At 55.9% G+C, this 18,478-nt stretch overlaps 1 protein-coding gene across 1 annotated transcript; it reads left to right on the top strand.

Annotated features, from left to right (window-relative positions):
* The first annotated feature begins 896 nt into the window (after window positions 1–896).
* LOC309958003 (fatty-acid amide hydrolase 1) lies at window positions 897–17,791 on the top strand. Its single transcript, XM_082833628.1, has 15 exons — window positions 897–1,126; window positions 6,666–6,779; window positions 9,258–9,392; window positions 9,599–9,732; window positions 9,812–10,018; window positions 10,270–10,310; window positions 10,540–10,664; window positions 12,298–12,423; window positions 12,959–13,056; window positions 14,198–14,297; window positions 14,574–14,614; window positions 15,337–15,376; window positions 15,874–15,982; window positions 16,522–16,667; window positions 17,121–17,791. Exons 1-15 carry the CDS (start codon window positions 932–934, stop codon window positions 17,247–17,249), a joined length of 1,740 nt encoding a protein of 579 aa, XP_082689754.1. The 5' UTR covers window positions 897–931; the 3' UTR covers window positions 17,250–17,791.
* Window positions 17,792–18,478: the final 687 nt, after the last annotated feature.

The following is an 18,478-nucleotide window of genomic DNA, read 5'->3' as shown; positions in this document are numbered from 1 at the left end:
AATGCTTTCCTCATAGGTCTGTTGGGAGGACAAATGAAATAAAGCACATAAAGTCCTGTGAGAAAGGCCTAGATGGGAGAAATATTATGTGTATATATAATCCACCCACCCCACTAATGAAGAGTGTCAGGTCCCCAGACAGAAGCAGTTCTTTCTGCTTCCTGAGTGTGAAATCCAGGAGGGCCCAGGACTGGAAATGAGTGACCCTGGGAAGGTCAGTCTGTGGGAGGTGGCTGAGCAAAAGGACAAGTGACGGGTATTCTGGCCATGAAGGAGAGTCCAGGGAGGGAGACACCGGGTCCCACGGTGGGGGAGGAGAGGGGGCAGCAGGTGGGCTCCCCGAGAGGAACATCCTGTGCCCATCTCTGCCTGGCACCCCAAAGCCCCACGCAGAGGAGAGGTGGGTGCCCTGTGATGCACCGCCCAACCCAAGGTTCTCCAAGGAAGATGCTGCTAAACTGTTTGCGGGGATTAAACAGGTCCGGGAGCTCAGCCTATCGCTGCTCTCCGTCCTATTACCCGCAGGGGCTCCGGCTGGACTGCATCTTCCGGGAGTTGTGGCTCTCGGGTGCGCAGGGCAGAGGTCGGGCCGGACAGGGGCGCCGAACCGCTGCTACGCTCGAGCTTCCGAGGGCGACCAAGGGAATCGGGTGCTCCTTCCGCTCCGCCTGGTCCAGTGCAAGAGGACTTGCGGAGCAGTCCTAGCCGAGCTGCCGCGCTTGACCTTGTCGGTTGCGCTTTACCGGCCTCTGGCCGGCTGCCAGGCAACAGCGCACCGCCCCGCGCGTCTGCGGCTGCGGCACCGCCCCTCCCTCCCTCCAGCGCAGGCGGGCGCTGGATCCCAGGTCGATCCAGGCCGGGTTTTGCGGCGAAGTCCGCGCGTGCTGATTCCTCTTCGGTTGCCCTCGGCAGCTGTCGGCGGCGGGATACCATGGTGCTGGATGAACTGTGGGACGCGCTCTCCGGCCCCTCCGGGGCTACCCTGGCTTGCTGCTTGGTGGCGGCGGCCTTGGCCCTGCGCTGGTCCAGTCACCGGACGGCGCGGGGCGCGGCGGCCCGGGCACGACAGAAGCAGCAAGCGGCCCTGGAGACCATGGACAAGGCGGCGCAGCGCTTCCGTCTCCAGGTGATGGCCGGGGTTGGAATCGGGGTCAGGGGGAGGGCCTGGGGTGGCGGCAGCACTTTCAGCCGCCCGGCAGCGCGGAGGGGCGAGCGGCGGGCAGCGGGCAGCGGGCAGCGCAGGTGTGTGGGCAGCGCAGGTTCGTAACTCCCCGAAACTCCTCTCGCCGTAATGCATTCCGTACTGTTTCTGAGCCAGATGGGGCCTAGGGGAGGAAGGGAAACGAAAGGAACTGGGCAGGCTGTCGAAGGCTGTCTCGCACTGGGTCAAAGAGGAGCTTTGCTCTGGTGCCAGAGAATCTCAAGATCACTATTAGGACTCTAAAACGCAAGTGTGAGAACCAATAGGATGCTCGGGTTGAGGATTTTGGAATCATAAAGTGATGGCCAAGGGCATCTGGAGAGCTTACAGTTCAAACTCATTGATATGTGCTTGAGGATGCTAAGAGGGAGCTGGAGAGGGACTTGCCCAAGTCCACAGGGAGTTACTGGCGGAGCTGGACCCCTGCCACCTAGGCTGTCGAGTCTGATGGGTTATAAGCCCTTTGCATGAATAGGTTTAGGTGGGTGATCTGTCAACAAGATTTTCTCCTCTGGATCAGCTCAGTGTGTGTATGGGGGCGAGGGAGAGGCCTAGAAGGGGAGGCTTTCTTTCCCTCCAGGTGTGTGACACACTGGACCCAGTTCCAAGTCAAAATGCTGAACTCAGGTCTTATGTGCTGAGGGAGGGAAGACTTGCCCCGAGTGTTTGATAGGATTTGGATCTGACAGGTGGGAAGGCATTCCGGATAATGGGAGCACGAGACAGGAGCTGGAACTAGAACCAGATGCCTGGTGGGACCATCCAGCCTCATTCCGCTGGAGAGGAGCAGGGGAGAAATATTAGGAAGAGAGACCCTGGCCTTGAATGCCAGGCCCTGGGTATGGCCTTGATGGCCGTGAGGTTTTAGCTGAATGTAATGGTATGGATTTACTCCACACCATTCCTGGACCAGGAAATGTCATATTTGTTTATTTCTTGAAATAAAAATGTATCTGGTTCCAGCCTTCACTCATCAAGCTGGCTGAAAAGTACACAATCAGTCGGTTTTTAGGTATTCCATCCAAACTGGTCACTTTCCCTCCTTGGGCACAGGTTTATCACTGTCTGATCCTCCTTCTCTGGCTGACCTCCTTGGTGCCCTGCTCAGGGATCCTTGCAGTGATGCCAGGCTCAGCCTGGAGACCCTCGGCTGCTCCCGAGGCTCCAGGTCCTGTGCAGCCGGCTAGCTGAGTTCTGCCAGCACCGAGGGCTGTGTGGAGGCAGCTGTAAGAATCTGTCCACAGTTTGTGCCTACAGGACTCCCGTCCTGGTTGCAAGGAACCCACCAGCTGGTGGGGGTGTGGGGTGGTAGAAGGGTGGGTCTTCCCTCACTTCAACTCCAAGCATCAGCATCTACACAGTTTCCTTCTGGAGCAACAGCCTTTCATTATTTTTAAGAACTGACTCTTCAAGGGTAGAAACGTTGGCCCTGAAATACCCAAAGCTGTTGAAACAGCCTCCATGGGGCAGAGCCTGGCCTCGGAACTCCAAAACTTGGCTCTTGCAGATGGGAAAGCAGGGAAATCACCTTTTGGTTTTCCAGTGACTGGGAGAAGAGAGGGAGAACTATCTTAGGAGCCTCAATGTGTTGAGCAATCAGCAAAGAGGTGAGGTCTTCGTGACAATAGCTTTGGGGATGGGTAGGAGGTGGGCAGTTTAGCTGAGCTCATCCAGGGTCTTGGGAAGGGGCCCAGGGTTAGTAGGGCCCTGGAAGAATACAGCAGCTTATAGTACAGCTCCTGCCTGATAGACAGCAGGAAAGCTAGTTGGGACCCAGATACTTCCTGTGTCCCGAGGCATTGCTGGAGGAGGAGGAGTACTAAGCACCTCCTGAACATCGCAAGATGGTTCATCTTTCTCTGGACTCTAGAGCAACTTTAGAAGGAGGCGTATTTCTTGTATTCTCTGTTGACCGCGTGAAGCTTAACCTGTAACATGCCCATTTGTTGCATTTGTTTCCACCTTGCCCCCTGAATGAGTTTCAATATCCTTTCTGGACTGAAGAGAGAGACCACCATTGACAGAATATTATGGCTGGGAGAGCCATCCCAGAACACCTGCTTATCCCTCTGTGCCTCCGCACCTGTAGTTTTATCCTGAATGCCCTTCCCACACATCCCTTACAAGCCCTTTTGTCAAAATTCCACTGGATTACAAATGCCACTTCCTTCAACTGGATCTGACCTGTAGTTCCATCTCCTGGCGTCTCCAAGACCAACCTGAAGCTGATTTTAAAACAAAACAATTCAATGAATAACGCGAAGAACAGTATGGTTTTTGTTTCGATCAGTATCAGTGGCCTACATGATCAAATGGAAGAGATATCTTGAAATAGGACAAAAGCGATAAAAAAAAACCCCATAAGTGAAAATAAAAAAGACTTGGAGGACAATCTAGGATACCTGAAATTAGGACAGTAGGTGGTTCAGAAGGAGAAAAACAGATGGAGGAGGGGCAGTGATTCAATGATAGCTATAGTATCTTTTGCTTGAAAAAGTAGGCATACAGATGGCCACATGCTTGGTGAGACGTTATTTGTACACTTCCCTGCATTCTCCATACTAATTTTTTTTTAATTAATTTAATTTATTTATTTTTGGCTGCATTGGGTCTTCCTTGCTGCGCGCGGGCTTTCTCTAGTTGCGGTGAGTGGGGGCTACTCTTTGTTGCGGTGTGCGGGCTTCTCACTGCGGTGGCTTCTCTTGCTGTGGAGCACAGGCTCTAGGCGCGTGGGCTTCAGTAGTTGCGGCATGTGGGCTCAGTAGTTGTGGCGCATGGGCTTCGCTGCTCTGTGGCATGTGGGATCTTCCCAGACCAGGGCTCGAACCCGTGTCCCCTGCATTGGCAGGCGGATTCTCAACCACTGCGCCACCAGGGCAGCCCCACATTGTGGGTTTTTCACAGACATTTTTTTTTTTTCCTGTGAGGTTTCATCAGAAACTGTTAACTGTGGGTTCCTTTTCAGAAGAGGGACTGGGCAGGGTAGCCCTAGAGGTGGGGGGAAATGTTCACTTTTCATTCTGTATACCTTTAAAAAAGTACATCACTAGGGGTTGTCTCGTGTGTTGGTGGGGAGATCATAGATCCATTTTTCTTTTTTTCCTTCCCTGTAGCTGCCTGTATTATTTAAAAAAAAAAAAAAAAATCCCAAGTGAGTGTTGAATCCATTTAACAAATTCAGGGAAGAGGTGGAGTGTTCCTGATATTGAGGCCAGGCTTCAAAGGCTGTGTGGTGGGTGTGTGTGGTGGGCGTTCAGCTCTGGGCGTGTGGTGGGTGTGAGGGGGCCGTGTTGCACTGAGGGGGTTCAGGGGAGTCTGACAGGACCACAGCCTGGAAGCATCTCCTGGAGCTCGTGGTGTGAAGGGGACTTTAAGGGGAGAGGCAAGGTGGGCTTGGACATTGCACTGTCTGGCCTGGCCACAAAGCTTGGGTGGGGCAGCCGGTTGGGTGGCCCCTGTCTGACCCAGGAGAGAAAGGATGTGCACTGGCAAGGGTCTTGGTAGAGGGGACAGAGAGGTGGCCATTTGCCAGAGCTACTTAGGGGGCTTGGTGACTGGATGTGGGTGGGAGGGAGAGGGGGGGAGCGGAAGATGGAGGGCAGCGTCCTTCCCTGAGGGAAGAGGAGCCAGTGGAGAGGGGTGGGGAGGCACCGAGCTCAGGGGAACGACACAGGGACAGAGGGAGAAAAGGGAGTAGCCCAGCGAGTAGGTCTGAGCTCAGTTGGGTCAGTCGAAGGACGATGATCTGGAGGCTGTGAGACAGGCAGAGGGCCTGGAGTGGAAGCCATGAGGAGAGACTTCTCCCAGCATCAGAGAGGGAAGAAGAGGTGCCAGAGGAACCTCCAGGAGCCTCTGTCTCTCCCCGCGTCTGGCTCCTTCTCATGCTTCAGATCACATCTGAAATGTCACCGCCACCTACCCAGCCCATCTGAGTCATTCCTCTGTTCTTTCTGTCACAGGCTCCGTTTATCCTTTCGCACACTTGCCATGATCTGTCCATTCTTTGTTAACTTATTTTCTTTCTTTAAAAAGTATTTTTTTTCTTTTATTCTTCTTCAAATTCTTTTCCCAATTAACTTGTTTGTTTTCTTGAAGGTAAGCTAAGCTCTGAAAGCAGAGACTTGTCTGTCTTGGTTATCTCTAAGCTCTAAGCTCTGAAAGCAGAGACTTGTCTGTCTTGGTTATCTCTCTAATTTATCTCTAAATTCACAGCCCTAGCTAGTCCTCAGCACATAGTAGATGCTCAGAACATGTGTGTTGACTGAATGAGCGGATGACAGAAGGAGCGGAGAGGTGGGAGGGAGCCCCGGGGAGCGGGGTATGTCTGTGCCCAGAGGAAACTGAAGCGAGCCCTCTGAATGCCTCCATGAGACTTGGAGGAGAATGAACAGAGTCAGGTGTTTGCTGTATTCGGCAACAAGGAAGTCCCTGGTGACTTTGGCAGGAGCAGAGGAGGGTAGAGATGAGATGTGGTACCTGCAACTCAGATGTCGTCCTAGCCCTATTTACTAATTAGCCCAATACCCTCGAGGGGGAAGCCAGGATGTTTGCAGGCAGGGGCTGACCCCAGAGGCTCTGGGGGCCTTCGAGGCCTGGCAGTAGGTGTCTGATCAAACATCCCTTCTCCTTCAGAGAGCTCTTCCCTGACCACCCTCTACCTGTGTGCCGCCCACTCACTGCATCCATTTTATTTTCTTTATTTCTTGCTATCTAAAATTCTTATTTACTTATGAATTATCTGCTCATCCCCAACTCTGCACCTTGTGTAAGCTCCCCCAAAGACTGGATGTGACTTTTTTGTTCACTGCTGTATCCCCTTGCCTAGCATGGTGCCTGGTACGGAATAGGTGCCTAATGAATATCTATGGACTGAACAAAAAAACCCTCTCATTTGGATGTGGCTCCAGCTCCAACCCTAACCACCCAGGACAGGGTTTTCTTATTTCTGCCCTCCCCTGACAAGGTGTTGAGTAGTTAGGTGCAGGTAGACAGCCAGTGGTCAGCCCATGCTGAATGGGCAGAGAACTATAGTTTATCTGTAAGTCCTAGGCAAGGCACTTCCCCTTGCTGAGCCTCAGTTTCTTCAGCTGTGCAATGGGAATGGTAGTAAGATTTCATCCAGACATGGAGCACATTGGCATGGTGCCTGGCACACAGTAGGTAGTCATTGGTGGTCCCTGTTAGTAATGGTCTAATGATCAGCCTGGGCATGGCCTCTCCCTGGACCCTCCTCAGGTAAGCTTCTTGAAGAGATAGATCTGTATTTTCTACAGGTGGCAAGGGCCTGCCCAGGCTGGACCACATTTGTGGTGTCAGAGCTGTGGGTGGGCACATCTGTCACGGGTTAGCAGGTGACAGCACGTGCTTGGTAGGTGTGGGGATTTGGGGGCATGGGCCACTGGTGTCTGCTGCAGGCACATGGAGCCTGCGGGGAGTAGGGGACTGATCCGAGGTGTCTCCCCAGAACCCTGACCTGGACTCAGAGGCACTGCTGGCCCTGCCTCTGCCTCAACTGGTACAGAAGCTACAGAGTGGGGAGCTGTCTCGGGAGGCCGTGCTCTTCACCTACTTGGGAAAGGTAAAGCCTGGGAGTGACCCTGCTCCTTCCTCCACTTTCTCTGCAAGGCTCGGGGGAAAACCTGGCCTGGACTTTGTCCCACTGAGGGCCGTGGTGGGATCACAGTGCCAGGGAGGTACTCTGTGTGTGTGTGTGTGTGTGTGTGTATGTGTGTGTGAGTGTGAGAGAGAGAGAGAGAGAGAAGAGAGAGAGTGGCTGTGTGTGTGTATTTGGGGAGGGGGGGAGGGGCGGGGGGGTGGATACTGAGCATGTTGTCTTAGCTAGAAACCTGGCTTTTAGCCCAGACTTCCCTCTCCCTTCCGCCCCCACCCCATCAGTCACCAAGTCTGGTCTGGTCCCTTCCTATAGCTGTCTCTAGTCCATCCCCTTGTCTCCCCCTCTTCAGCCACCCTGGTCCTCCACCACCATCTCCCTCTGGGACCAAGCGCCAGCCTCCTGGCCAGGTGCCCCCTCAGCTCTTCAGCGTCCTCTCTGGCCAAGGCCTTCTGTAGCTTGGGGCATCAGCGGCTCAGCTGCTGGCAGTTCCCTGGCACCCAGCGCCTGCACTGGCTCGTGTGGGGTTCCTTTTACCTGCGAGGCTCTTCTTCTTGCCCCGCTCAGTGCAACAGGCTCCCCCGGAAGAGTTTTCAGGGCTCAGAGAGGAGTCTCTGGAGTCCTCCAGGAAGCCTCCCAGGACCCTCCTCCCCTCCCAGCCTGAGTTAGGGTTTCCTCTTCAGTGTTCACTTTCTTTTTTTTTTTTTTTTAACATCTTTATTGGGGTATAATTGCTTTACAATGGTGTGTTAGTTTCTGATTTATAACAAAGTGAATCAGTCATACATAAACATATGTTCCCATATGTCTTCCCTCTTGCGTCTCCCTCCCTCCCACCCTCCCTAAGTGTTCACTTTCTAACAGCACGTTTCTCATCACATTGTAGGGCTTGCCTTGTCTTTCTCTTTCCCAAGGCAAATGTGGGCTTTTGGTGGACAGTCTTATTTGTCTTTGCACCTTATTGCTGAACGCTATGTCTTTTATATAGTAAGTGCTCAAGAAATGTGTTTGAAACAAAATGAAAGAAGGAAATGTGCTTTGTGAGTGTGACTTGTCTATATATGCCATAGCACTTTTTTAAAACATCTTTATTGGAGTATAATTGCTTTACAATGTTGTGTTGGTTTCTGCTGTATAACAAAGTGAATCAGTAATGTATACATATATCCCCATATCTCCTCCCTCTTGCGTCTCACTCCCACCCTCCCTATCCCACCCCTCTAGGTGGTCACAAAGCACCGAGCTGATCTCCCTGTGAGATGCAGCTGCTTCCCACTAGCTATCTATTTTACATTTGGTAGTGTATAGATGTCCATGCCACTCTCTCACTTCGTCCCAGCTTACCCTTCCCCCACCAGGTCCTCAAGTCCATTCTCAACTGCGTCTTTGTTCCTGTCCTGCCCCTAGGTTCTTCAGAACCATTTTCTTTTTTAAGATTCTATATATATGTGTTAGCATATGGTATTTGTTTTTCTTTTTCTGACTTACTTCTATGAGTGTGACTTGTATCTGATATGATTTCTTGGAAGAGAGCATGTGGTAGTGAGTGGGACCCCTAAGCAGGTGGACATGAGTGCCAGGGGGACTGACGGGTGGGTATGAGAGTGGTGTGAGTGACTGCAGCTGAGAGCGGGGCAGAGAGGGACTGTAGAGAAAGGACTGGACACCCCTGGGCCGGGTGCACTGAGAGGACACACAGTCTCAACAGCCGGGGTTGTTTCTAATGAATCCATGTCCCTGAAGAAGCTCCTGCCCCCCTTAATCATCCACAGAGAGCATTCTGGCTACAGATTGGCCTCCTCTCTTTCTGCCCTGGGTCAGGAGACAGATTTCCTGTACCTGAGTGTGGCAAGAGGGCCACACCCATGTTCCTGTCAGTTGCTATCAGTCAGCCATGCGTCCATGAGAGCTGATTATCAGCTTCAAGGGTTCCTGGGGGAGGGGAGGCTTCACCTGGGCCCGCCTGGGGCAGAGGAGTTGGGAGGCTCCCTGCGCTGCTGGGAGGCTGTAGCCTGGGTCTAGCCCTGCCCTGCACTGACTCCCAGTGTGACCTGACACGGGGATCTGCCAGCCTCACTGGGCAGAGGGTGTGGCTTGGAGGAGGACAGGGGTTGGGGTGGCCAAGGGTCAACCTCCTCCCAGCTCGGCCTCTGGGGGGCATCTGAGGTCAGTATCTTGCCCCTTTGAGTGCCCTGGTTGTGCCCTGGCCCTGGGAGTACTCTCACTCTCTGTCCATTTTGGAGTTGAAGGCCAGAGACAGCCAGGATGAGGCTGGAGCCACATGTCCCTAGTGAGGCGTGTGCTGGGCCTTGGTTATCCTCTGTGCCCCTGGGTCATGTTTCTGGTTACCCTTTCCCTGGGTGGTAAGGGAATTTTAACACAACTGAAACAAAAAAAGAAAAGCCAGCTTCACTTTGTTCTTGTATCCATTTCTCTCTCCCCAAGGCCTGGGAAGTGAACAAAGGGACTAACTGTGTGACTACCTACCTGGCAGACTGTGAGACTCAGCTGTGCCAGGTCCCAAGGCAGGGCCTGCTCTACGGCGTCCCAGTGAGCCTCAAGGAGTGCGTCAGCTACAAGGTGTGCCCTGCCCCAGTCCCTGCCAGCCAGCTCTGCGTCCTGGGTCACCCTGGGCCCTCAGAGGAAGTACCAGGTCCAAAGGCCTTGAGAGGGCACCGTGGGTACGCCCTGCCTTGGCCTGTGGGGTGGTGGTGGGAACAGACCCTGTGCTGTCGAGGCGCCCCTGGCTCATCAGCCACGTCCCTCTCGCCCATCCCTCCTTCTAGGGCCAGGACTCGACACTGGGCTTGAGCCTGAACGAGGGGGCGCCGGCAGAGTGTGACAGCGTGGTGGTGCAGGTGCTGAAGCGGCAGGGGGCCTTGCCCTTCGTGTACACCAATGTCCCCCAGTCCATGTTCAGGTTGTGTCTCAGGTGCGGGGTGGGGGCAGGGGCACCGGTGCCAGCGTGACATGGGCTGACCCCTTTCTGTTTCCTCCAGCTATGACTGTTGTAACCCCCTCTTTGGCCAGACCGTGAACCCATGGAAGTCTTCCAAGAGCCCAGGTGGCTCCTCAGGGGGTGAGGGGGCCCTCATTGCGGCTGGGGGCTCCCTACTGGGCTTAGGCACCGACATCGGAGGAAGCATTCGCTTTCCCTCTGCCTTCTGTGGCATCTGCGGCCTCAAACCCACAGGGAACCGCATCAGGTATGGTGTAGGTGGTCAGGGGAGGGAGCTTCTGAGTCTCTTGCTGTGTGACCTTGGCCTAGCTTCCCACCTCTCTGGGCTCCAGGCAGGGATTCCCTGACTGGGGTTTTGCTGGGAGGTAGTGTCACAGCACCACAGTCCTTGGTTCCTAGTTTCCAAAGTGGTGAGAGAGTTGGGAGCTGCTGTATGGATGTGGGGTTGGGCAGAGGATGGCCATTTCCCATTGCCAACATCTTGTGTTTTTTATCCAGCAAGAGTGGCCTGAAGGGCTGTGTCTATGGACAGGTAGCAGGTGAGGTCTGTGGTTCCCTCTATGCCCTGGAGGAGGGGGGTCTGCCTGATCCGCCTCTGCCCCTGCCTCTCCTTGGGGCAGTGTTGGGCCCCCAGGCCACTCTAGGTCTGAGTTCCTACGCCTTGTCCCTGTTCACACTACTGGGCCACGGCCCAGTCCTTGCTTGGACCTGGCCCCAGAGCTCCTTGGGGCTGGGTGATCTCTCTTTCCTCCCCTCCCTGCCCCACAGTACAGCTCTCGGTCGGCCCCATGGCCCGGGACGTGGAGAGCCTGGCACTGTGCCTGCGAGCGCTGCTGTGTGAGGACATGTTCCACCTGGACCCCTCCGTGCCCCCCCTGCCCTTCAGGGAGGAGGTGAGCCGGGGTGGGGGTGGGCATGGGGTGGATTCAGGTCTCACTGGTGCTCCTGAGCCCAGAGAGCACTCCCCGCATTGCAGCAGGACTTGGAGGCCCTGTCTCCTGAAAACCACCCCGGCAGGGCCGGGGGTGGGGTGGGGTGAGCGGGGTGAGGGGGGGGCGGTGTGTGTGTCTGAGGCCAGCAGCAGCGACTCTTCAGACAGCCACTAGATGGCGCCCTTGCCTGCATTTGGAAACCTTGAGGCTTTCAAATTGGTGGGCTGGGAGCCAGAGCTGAGGAAAGGCCCACCTTCCGGCCCAGCCTGGGGGCTGTCACTGCGGAACAGGAGTGGCCTCGAGGCTAAGAACAGCTTGAGAGAGCACTCCTGTACCTTATCTGTGTTTGATCCCCAGTAATTAGGAGCCTTTCCTATAGTATTCATGTCCCTATCCCCAGCCTCCAGAGGGATGCTTGGCGTGTAGGCTGAGTGAGTTAAGGACGGTTAAAAGCGGAGCTGTCTCCCTCCCAGAGAAAGCTGGGATCTGTGGGCAGTGTCAGATGCTGGCTCCCCAAAATATCATCAAAACAGCCTGTTGATCAGATAAGGCTGAGTTTAATGCTTTCTGTGGTGACGGGGAGTGCTGCCTCCACAGAGCCTTAGCAGCGTGGGGGAGGGGTGCGAAGTTAGGATGTTGTCGTTGGTTTCAGGTGGATATTTCAGTGTGGGGCATTGGTTAGGATTGGGTACAGATCATGATGTAATAGGTTAGGACTGGTGGATACAGCAAGGTGAGGGTTCTGAGGAGAGGGTTCAAGGAATCTTAGAGGATAAGCTGTCATTTGGTGCTTCTATTGAAGAATTGACGGGTCTTTTAAGAGTGACTGATAAGGTTATCTGTACTTTATGTACAACACATTCAGGAGTAGTCAAGTTAGATCGATGTGGGCAGTGGCATAGTAAAGCCATGTTAATGTAGACAGTAAGCTGTCTGTGTGATGTAAGCGCCATCTCTCAGCGGTCTGGCATTTCTCCCTACAGACCTCTTGCCCTCCCCCAGCCCAGGTTGCCTTGGAAGGGCTGAAGGCGCTGGGGCAGGCAGGAGATCGGGGCTGGGGATGGGGTGAGCTACCCCTCCTCAGCAGAGGAGATGTTCTAAGTGAAACCAGTCCTTCAAGAGCCCCTTCCTGAGAGGAGGGGAGGAGGGGAGGCTCCTGTCCTGAGGTCTGGAACAATCTCTTACGGGAGCCAGGACTAGCATTCTGGAAACAGGCTGTGGAGAGCCTCGGCTCAGGACGCGGGATACCTGGCTTCCTGACCTAGTCTTGTAGCTCTGCCCTGACAAGCGGCCTTGGCTGAGTCCCAGCTCCACTCTGGGCCTATCTCCCTATCTAGACCTGAAGCTTCAGTTTCCTCGTAGGACCAGTGGGAATCCTCATTCTTGCTCTGCCCACCTGTAAAGTCATTGTGAAGGTGTTTTGTGAAGGGGTCATATGCAGAAGGGGCTGGCCTCACTGGCAGTCAGTTTTCGGGGGATCTAGGGTGCAGCCTCAAAGCTGCGTCTGGGGCTGAGTAGCTGTTCTGAGCTCTGGGAGCCCTGCTTGGGGCCACCCTCTCCTGACCTGACTCTGACTCCTGTGTGTTGCCCCCAGGTCTACACAAGCTCTCAGCCCCTGCGTGTGGGGTATTATGAGACTGACAACTATACCATGCCCACCCCGGCCATGACACGGGCCCTGCTGGAGACCAAGAAGAGACTCGAAGCTGCTGGCCACACGGTATGGAGGTGGGAGCCCACAAGTCCTGGCATCGCCCCTCTTTCAGGGAAGCCTTCCTGGTACCCATGGCTGCCACCCATTCCTGGCATCCTTCCACCCTGATTGTTTTGTGGTTGGGGATGGGAATTCGGTCCCTGGGGGACCAGGAAAGAGGGGCTGATCAGAAGTATTGGGGTACATGATTGATGGTGAGCTCACCCCTGTGCTGGGGATGTGTGAGCTGTGAGCTGCATTGGGAGGGCCTCGTCGACCGCAGACAGGGGTGCACAGCTGTCCAGAGGTTCCTGGGGCCCTGAGATGGCAGGTTGGGGGATGTTCATCTGAGACAGGCTTATGTGTGGCTCCAGACTTCTCTCCTGATGTGCATCTTACAGGGAGTTATCACGGGCCAACAAGGCCACCGTTGCGGCTCCAGTGAGGGTAGCGTGAAGGCAGGGTTGGTCCAGTCCATGCTCGGGGCTGCCTGGGTAGCATGGGGGTGGTGGGACCCAAGGGTTTCTAGGTCTGGGAGTCTTACACTACTCAGTCCCTGCAGCTGGTTCCCTTCCTGCCAAGCAACATACCCCATGCTGTGGAGACCCTGTCGATGGGTGGGCTGTTCAGTGACGGTGGCAAGAGCTTCCTACAGAACTTGTGAGTAATGTTGGGTTTGGAGGTCTGTGGTGGGATCAGGACATGGGGAGACCCAGGAAGAGCAGCTGGGTGCTGTAACCCCGGGGACAGGCCAGGCTGGGGGAAGATGGAGGACAGGCCTCAGCTGAATGTGAAGAAGGTCTGAGCATTCTGGTTAGGGACCTTGCCACCCCTCTGACTGCAGGCTGAGCCTGGCACTACCTTGCCAGGGAGTCTTTGGAAAGGTGCCAGCGCAGGGGGAGGCTGGATTGAGCATCCATGGCCTCATCCTGAGCTGAGCTGGCTGGGAGGTAGGAGGTAAGCAGGGAGTTGCCTATCTATTTGGGAAAGATTGAGAGACAAGGGTAGGGTCAAATAGGAGGGCAGGGGTGTAGACGTCATTCTGTGACTCCAGGCTCTTCTCACTTGAGCCACGTCTTTCTCTTTTGAGTAGGACCTCAGTTTTCTTGTCTGTAAAGTCAGTAGGTTGGACCAGACCCGCTTTAAGGGACTCACGTTTAGAGAAGCTGGTTCCACTTGGGCGTTTTCAGTCCTTAAAGGTTGACACGGGCAGAGGACAGGCCTGTGAAGGTGCCTCCTGGGGACATGCCCAGACTGACTGGACTTCCCCCAGTAGCTAAGTATGGTTCAGGCTTTAGCGGAAGGGGCTACCCCTCACTCTGGCCCTGGGAATGAGGCTCCAGGATCAGCCGCCTGAGACCTTTCCCTGAGATCTAGAGCAGAGACAGCCTCAGAGACAAGGATCACGGTGCCCACTCAAGACTGCGCCACTCGTGCCTCCAGGCCAATATCTGCCTCCACGGGGGGGATGCCCTCAGTATCACGCCCTGGCCAGGGAGATGCTGCCTCTAGTTCTTATTGCTTTAAGCTGAGTTTACCAGGGAGGTAGACAGGGAGTCCTGCCTTGGGGAGCTCCATGGGTGTGGGTGGAGCCCAGGCATCGCAAAGGGTCTGCAGACACAAGCCACATGTTGGAAAGGAGAGGCTGAGATGAAGGGGCTGGAGAGCGTGGCTGCCAGAGTCTGGTGAGGAGGGAGGTAGGCAGAGTCACTGAGTAGAGACCGGGGGATGCAGTAGGTGGGGGTGAGCCAGGAGGGATGCCTGGGGTGGATGTGTCTGGACTGGACCCTTTGTCTCCCAGCAAAGGTGATTTCGTGGACCCCTGCTTGGGAGACCTGATCTCAACTCTGAGGATGCCCAGCTGGCTTAAAGGACTGCTGGCTTTCATGCTAAGGCCTCTGGTGAGGGCACAAGGAATAGAAGGGGTGGGCTGGGCCGGGCGGGAGCCTCTGGGGCTCTTCCCCCCTCCCCTTGGCCTCCTCTTCCTCTCAGCCCTCACCTAGTCTCTTCTCCTCCCCCCATGCCCTTTGATCTTCAGCTAACATGCATGCTGAAAGGGGTGCTGACCCAGGACATGGGGGGAGGGACAGAGGGAGGAAGCACAGGCAGCTTGGCCTGAAGATTATTGCCACACCTGGCCCAAAGCTGAGTCACTGACTGTGTCTGTCCTTCTGCAGCTCCCAAGGTTGTCAGCCTTTCTCAACAGCATCAATTCTCGGTAAGAATGTTTCCCATGCCCAGATGCTTGCCCCCCTTTTCCCCTGACCTGGGTCCAAGTGCTTTCCAACAGGAAAAGATGAGAGAAGTAGCTTCTGAGGCTGGAAAGGGCCCAGGCAGGGTGGCAACCTCTGTGGCTTTCGAGGAGGATCTTGAAGATGTCTTAGCAAGGTCCAGGAAAGCCTGGAGAGCAAGGACCTGGGAGAGCACAGAATGGGAGGGGGTGGAGAGGAGAAGATTGCCCTGGCTGGGCACGGGTGGAAAGGCCCGGGAAGGAGCTGGCGGGAGGCAGGAGCGGGGGATGCTGGGAACCCATGAGGGTGCTACTCTTAGAGATCAGACTGCACCGCGCCCTCTCTTGCCTGCCCCTCAGTTGCTCATGCCGGAAAAGCTGGGAATAAGTTGTCCCATTCTCAGGCCCTGACATCTTGTGGACTTCCTCCTTCTGTTGCCACCAGGCATTTAGGACCTTGGGTGGCTCTGGCCTCTCCTGTGTCCTGAGGGTAGCAAGGAGTCAGGCCTAGGTCCCTCCTGGGGACTCAGTGGGACATGAACTTAGGGATTAGAACTTCTGCCCTGCACTACTTTCCTCTCAGAGTGCCCTGGAATTGAGAAGGGTCCACGGAGGAATGAGATCTGGGAGGTGTTGAGAGTAGGGGTCTGATGTTGCTAATCCCCATGGCTGGGATCATCCTGGTCAGTGACCTCACTCCCTCTGTCCAGGTCAGCTGGAAAGCTCTGGGAACTGCACCACGAGATTGAGGTGAGGTCAGAGCCTCTCGACTAGAGTAGGGCGGGTGGGGGGTGGAGTTGGACAGGCCACCTGCATTGGGGTCTCTCGGTCACTGGTCCCACTGATCCCCTGGAGTGGCCCATCGTTCTCCCTTCCACTCCCTGGATCGGGCCGCTTGGGGACTGCTGTCAGACCCTCACTTGCCCAGAGACCCGTCCTAGGGGCCTGGGTCAGCCTGGGGCTCCTGTCCTGGATACCTCTTTTGCCACTCTGATGCTGCCTGTAGCCAGCACTCCATGGCCCTGCCCTGGTAGGAAGAGTGGTGTCTGTGGTTCTGTGGAGCAGGTGATGCCCCCTGAGAGCAGCCCTGTCTGAATACCCCCGAGGTCCTCCATCCCACTGTGGTTCAGTTCACATCCGGGGCAGGTGCAGGGCTAGAGTCACCCCAGCCACAGTGCCTGCGTTGGAGAGTCCATGTAACGGGCTGGGTCTGAGTGCTTCACCTGGTGTATGGGTATCCTCCCCAGGTGTACCGTCACTCTGTGATTGCCCAGTGGAGAGCAGTGGAGCTGGATGTGCTGCTCACCCCCATGCTGGGCCCTGCTCTAGACTTGAATGGCCCAGGCAAGGCCACAGGTGAGGCTTGCAGCCCCGTCACAGCCCTGTCACCTGTCTCTTCTCTTCTATGAGTTCAGCCCTTTGCCTGGTGGGGCTGCTGGGAGGTAGAAGAAGAGGAACCCTGCGGGTGGGTTGCCCCCCTGGGGGAGGACTCCACCCTTGAGAGGCTCACAGTCTGGTTGGCTGGAGAGATGGGAGTCATGTGGGACCCTGTCCTCAGCACTGTTCAAGTTGGAGATCATGTTACAGAGTCTGTGGTTTTGGGAGGTGGTGTTTGAAGCCCAGGTGGGATTTAGATAAACCAGGAAGACAGCAACAACAGTCCAGGCGGGGGGAAGCTGCAGGGAAGAGGCACAGGGCAAGCTCGTCAGCGCACTCTCCAGCCCGCCCTGAATCTGGATTCCCGGGCTCTCACTCAAGTCTCAGCCCTAGGAGAGAACCTCTCCCTGTCTGTGGATGCAGGGTGCCATTTCACAGGGTGGAAGACTGGGGCTCAGAGAGGACAGTTGTCATGGAAGGTCACCCAACCTGCTCCAGCCACATGTGCTGTGTCTCAGGGGCCATCAGCTACACTGTGCTCTACAACTGCCTGGACTTCCCTGCGGGGGTAGTGCCTGTCACCACGGTGACCGCTGAGGACGAGGCCCAGTTGGAGCATTACAAGGGCTACTTTGGGGATATCTGGGACAAGGCGCTGCGGAAGGTAAGTCCCTTTTCCCCTGGACTCACACCTGCTCCCCTTCCTCTAGTGGAGGAGACAGTATAAACACGAGTATCCTTGTCTGTCTGTCTTGAGAGCTTGTTTGGAGGTTCTAGCAGGGGAGCGCAGCTGCTCGTATACCCTTGACGGAAGAACGGTCCTCCTCTATCGGGGAAGGTCGTCCTCTTCCACCAAGCGCGCAGCTTCGGGAGGGACGCACGTGGAGTGGTGAGGGAGGAAGGGGACACCCGCCTAGCCAGCCAGATCAGCCAAGTCAACCCTGGCGATCCATGGGGTGACAGGTGTCACAGCCAGATCGCCCTCACATCCTCTCGTCTGTCTTTCTTAATGCAAGACCCCTAAAGACTGCGGGCTGGCCCTGCCGTGCTGCCCTCCTCTCCAGCTGGGGTGCTTCCTGGGCCCAGGGTGGGGTCCTGACGCCTGTGTCCCCTGCAGAACGTGAAGAAGAGCGTGGGCCTGCCTGTGGCTGTGCAGTGCGTGGCTCTGCCGTGGCAGGAAGAGCTGTGTCTGCGGTTCATGCGGGAGGTGGAGCGACTGATGACCCCCGAGAGGCAGCCATGCTGACTGCCGCCGCCTGGCCCTAGAGGACCTGAGACCCACTGGAGCCACGCCCAGCGTAGTCAGGGCACAGCTGCCACCCTGGAGGAAGTGTTCAGCCTGGGGCAGAGGCTTCCAAGTCCCTCCCCCTCGCCCCTGCAAGAAGTCCAAACCCGCTGAGTCTGGACCTTGCTCCCTCCCCTGTTCCCCTCCCTGCCCTGACATCCCCAACGTGGCAGCCCGTGGGCATGACATGGGCAAAGGCCCGCTAACAGTCAAGAATCGGTTCCTGGTCTGTCCTTTCTGGAAGTCATCGTTAGGGCACTGGGGGTTGGAGACCCGACCTTCTAGAACCTGACTCCAGCCACGTCAGTCTCCTGCTCCAAAACCTCCTCTGGTTCCTGTCACTCGCAGGATGGACACAAGCTTCTCAGGATGGGCGATGCGGCCCCAGCACTTCACACCCACCCTTCCCACCCCCCTTAGACTAAGCCCTACTTTGTTAGACATTGTCTTTTCTCCTTGCCTCTGCTGGGAATGCCCTTTCTGCTCCCCTACCATTAAATCCTCTGAGGCCCAGCTCAGATCCCTCTTTCTCCTTCTGAGCCCTGGAGTAGGTGGGCTGTTTCCTCCCAGTCTGCGCTGTGTGGTGGGCATCCGCGGGTGGGTCACCACCCTTAGCACACTGGCTCTCCTTGACGGCAGGGATACTATTTCTACATCTTTGTCCTCAGTGGCCAGCACAGGGCCGGGCACAGGGCAGCGGGGAGTCTGGGATGCTGCTGGGGAGAGGAACCCGCAGGACTGAGGAGGCGAGCACAAGACAAGGTGATCTAGCAGAGAGTGCTTGCAGGGCCAGCGCAGGACTGGAGTGTTCTGGGAAGGCTTCCTGAAGGAGGAGTGTCTGTGTTGAGTATAGAAGGTCCCCAGGGCTGAGATAGGGGACGAGGACATCCCAGGGAGAAGGAACAGTACTACAGCCAGAATGGGCACAGGAGGAGCAGCAGAGATGTAGGTGGGGGTCAGATCAAGGTGGACTTGCAGGGCCAGTTCAGGAACTTGAATCCAGTCTCAAGGGCAATGGGGCGCTCTTGAAGGATCAGACAGGTGTGGCGAGGAGAGTAGGCTGGAGGGGCAGAGCCTGGAGAGGGTAACGAGGCTGCTCCATGATCCTAATGTGGGGAAGGGGGCCTGGGGCCTGAGCTAGGGCTGTGGCCCAGGTAGAGAGAGAGGTGATTTGGGACTTGACAGTTGCG

This window comes from Leucopleurus acutus (genome assembly GCF_964270905.1).
Source record: "Leucopleurus acutus genome assembly, chromosome: 2".
Lineage (NCBI taxonomy): Eukaryota > Metazoa > Chordata > Mammalia > Artiodactyla > Delphinidae > Leucopleurus > Leucopleurus acutus.
Note: the sequence above shows the minus strand (reverse complement) of the source record. Positions and strands in the feature narration are given on the sequence as shown.

Excerpts from the sequence above, each read along its gene's own strand:
- LOC309958003 (XM_082833628.1), top strand. The coding sequence starts at position 932 with ATGGTGCTGGATGAACTGTGGGACGCGCTCTCCGGCCCCTCCGGGGCT. Across the intron at positions 10,019-10,269 it reads CCCACAGGGAACCGCATCAG|CAAGAGTGGCCTGAAGGGCT; the intron begins GTATGGTGTAGG and ends TTTTTTATCCAG. Across the intron at positions 16,668-17,120 it reads GGGACAAGGCGCTGCGGAAG|AACGTGAAGAAGAGCGTGGG; the intron begins GTAAGTCCCTTT and ends TGTCCCCTGCAG.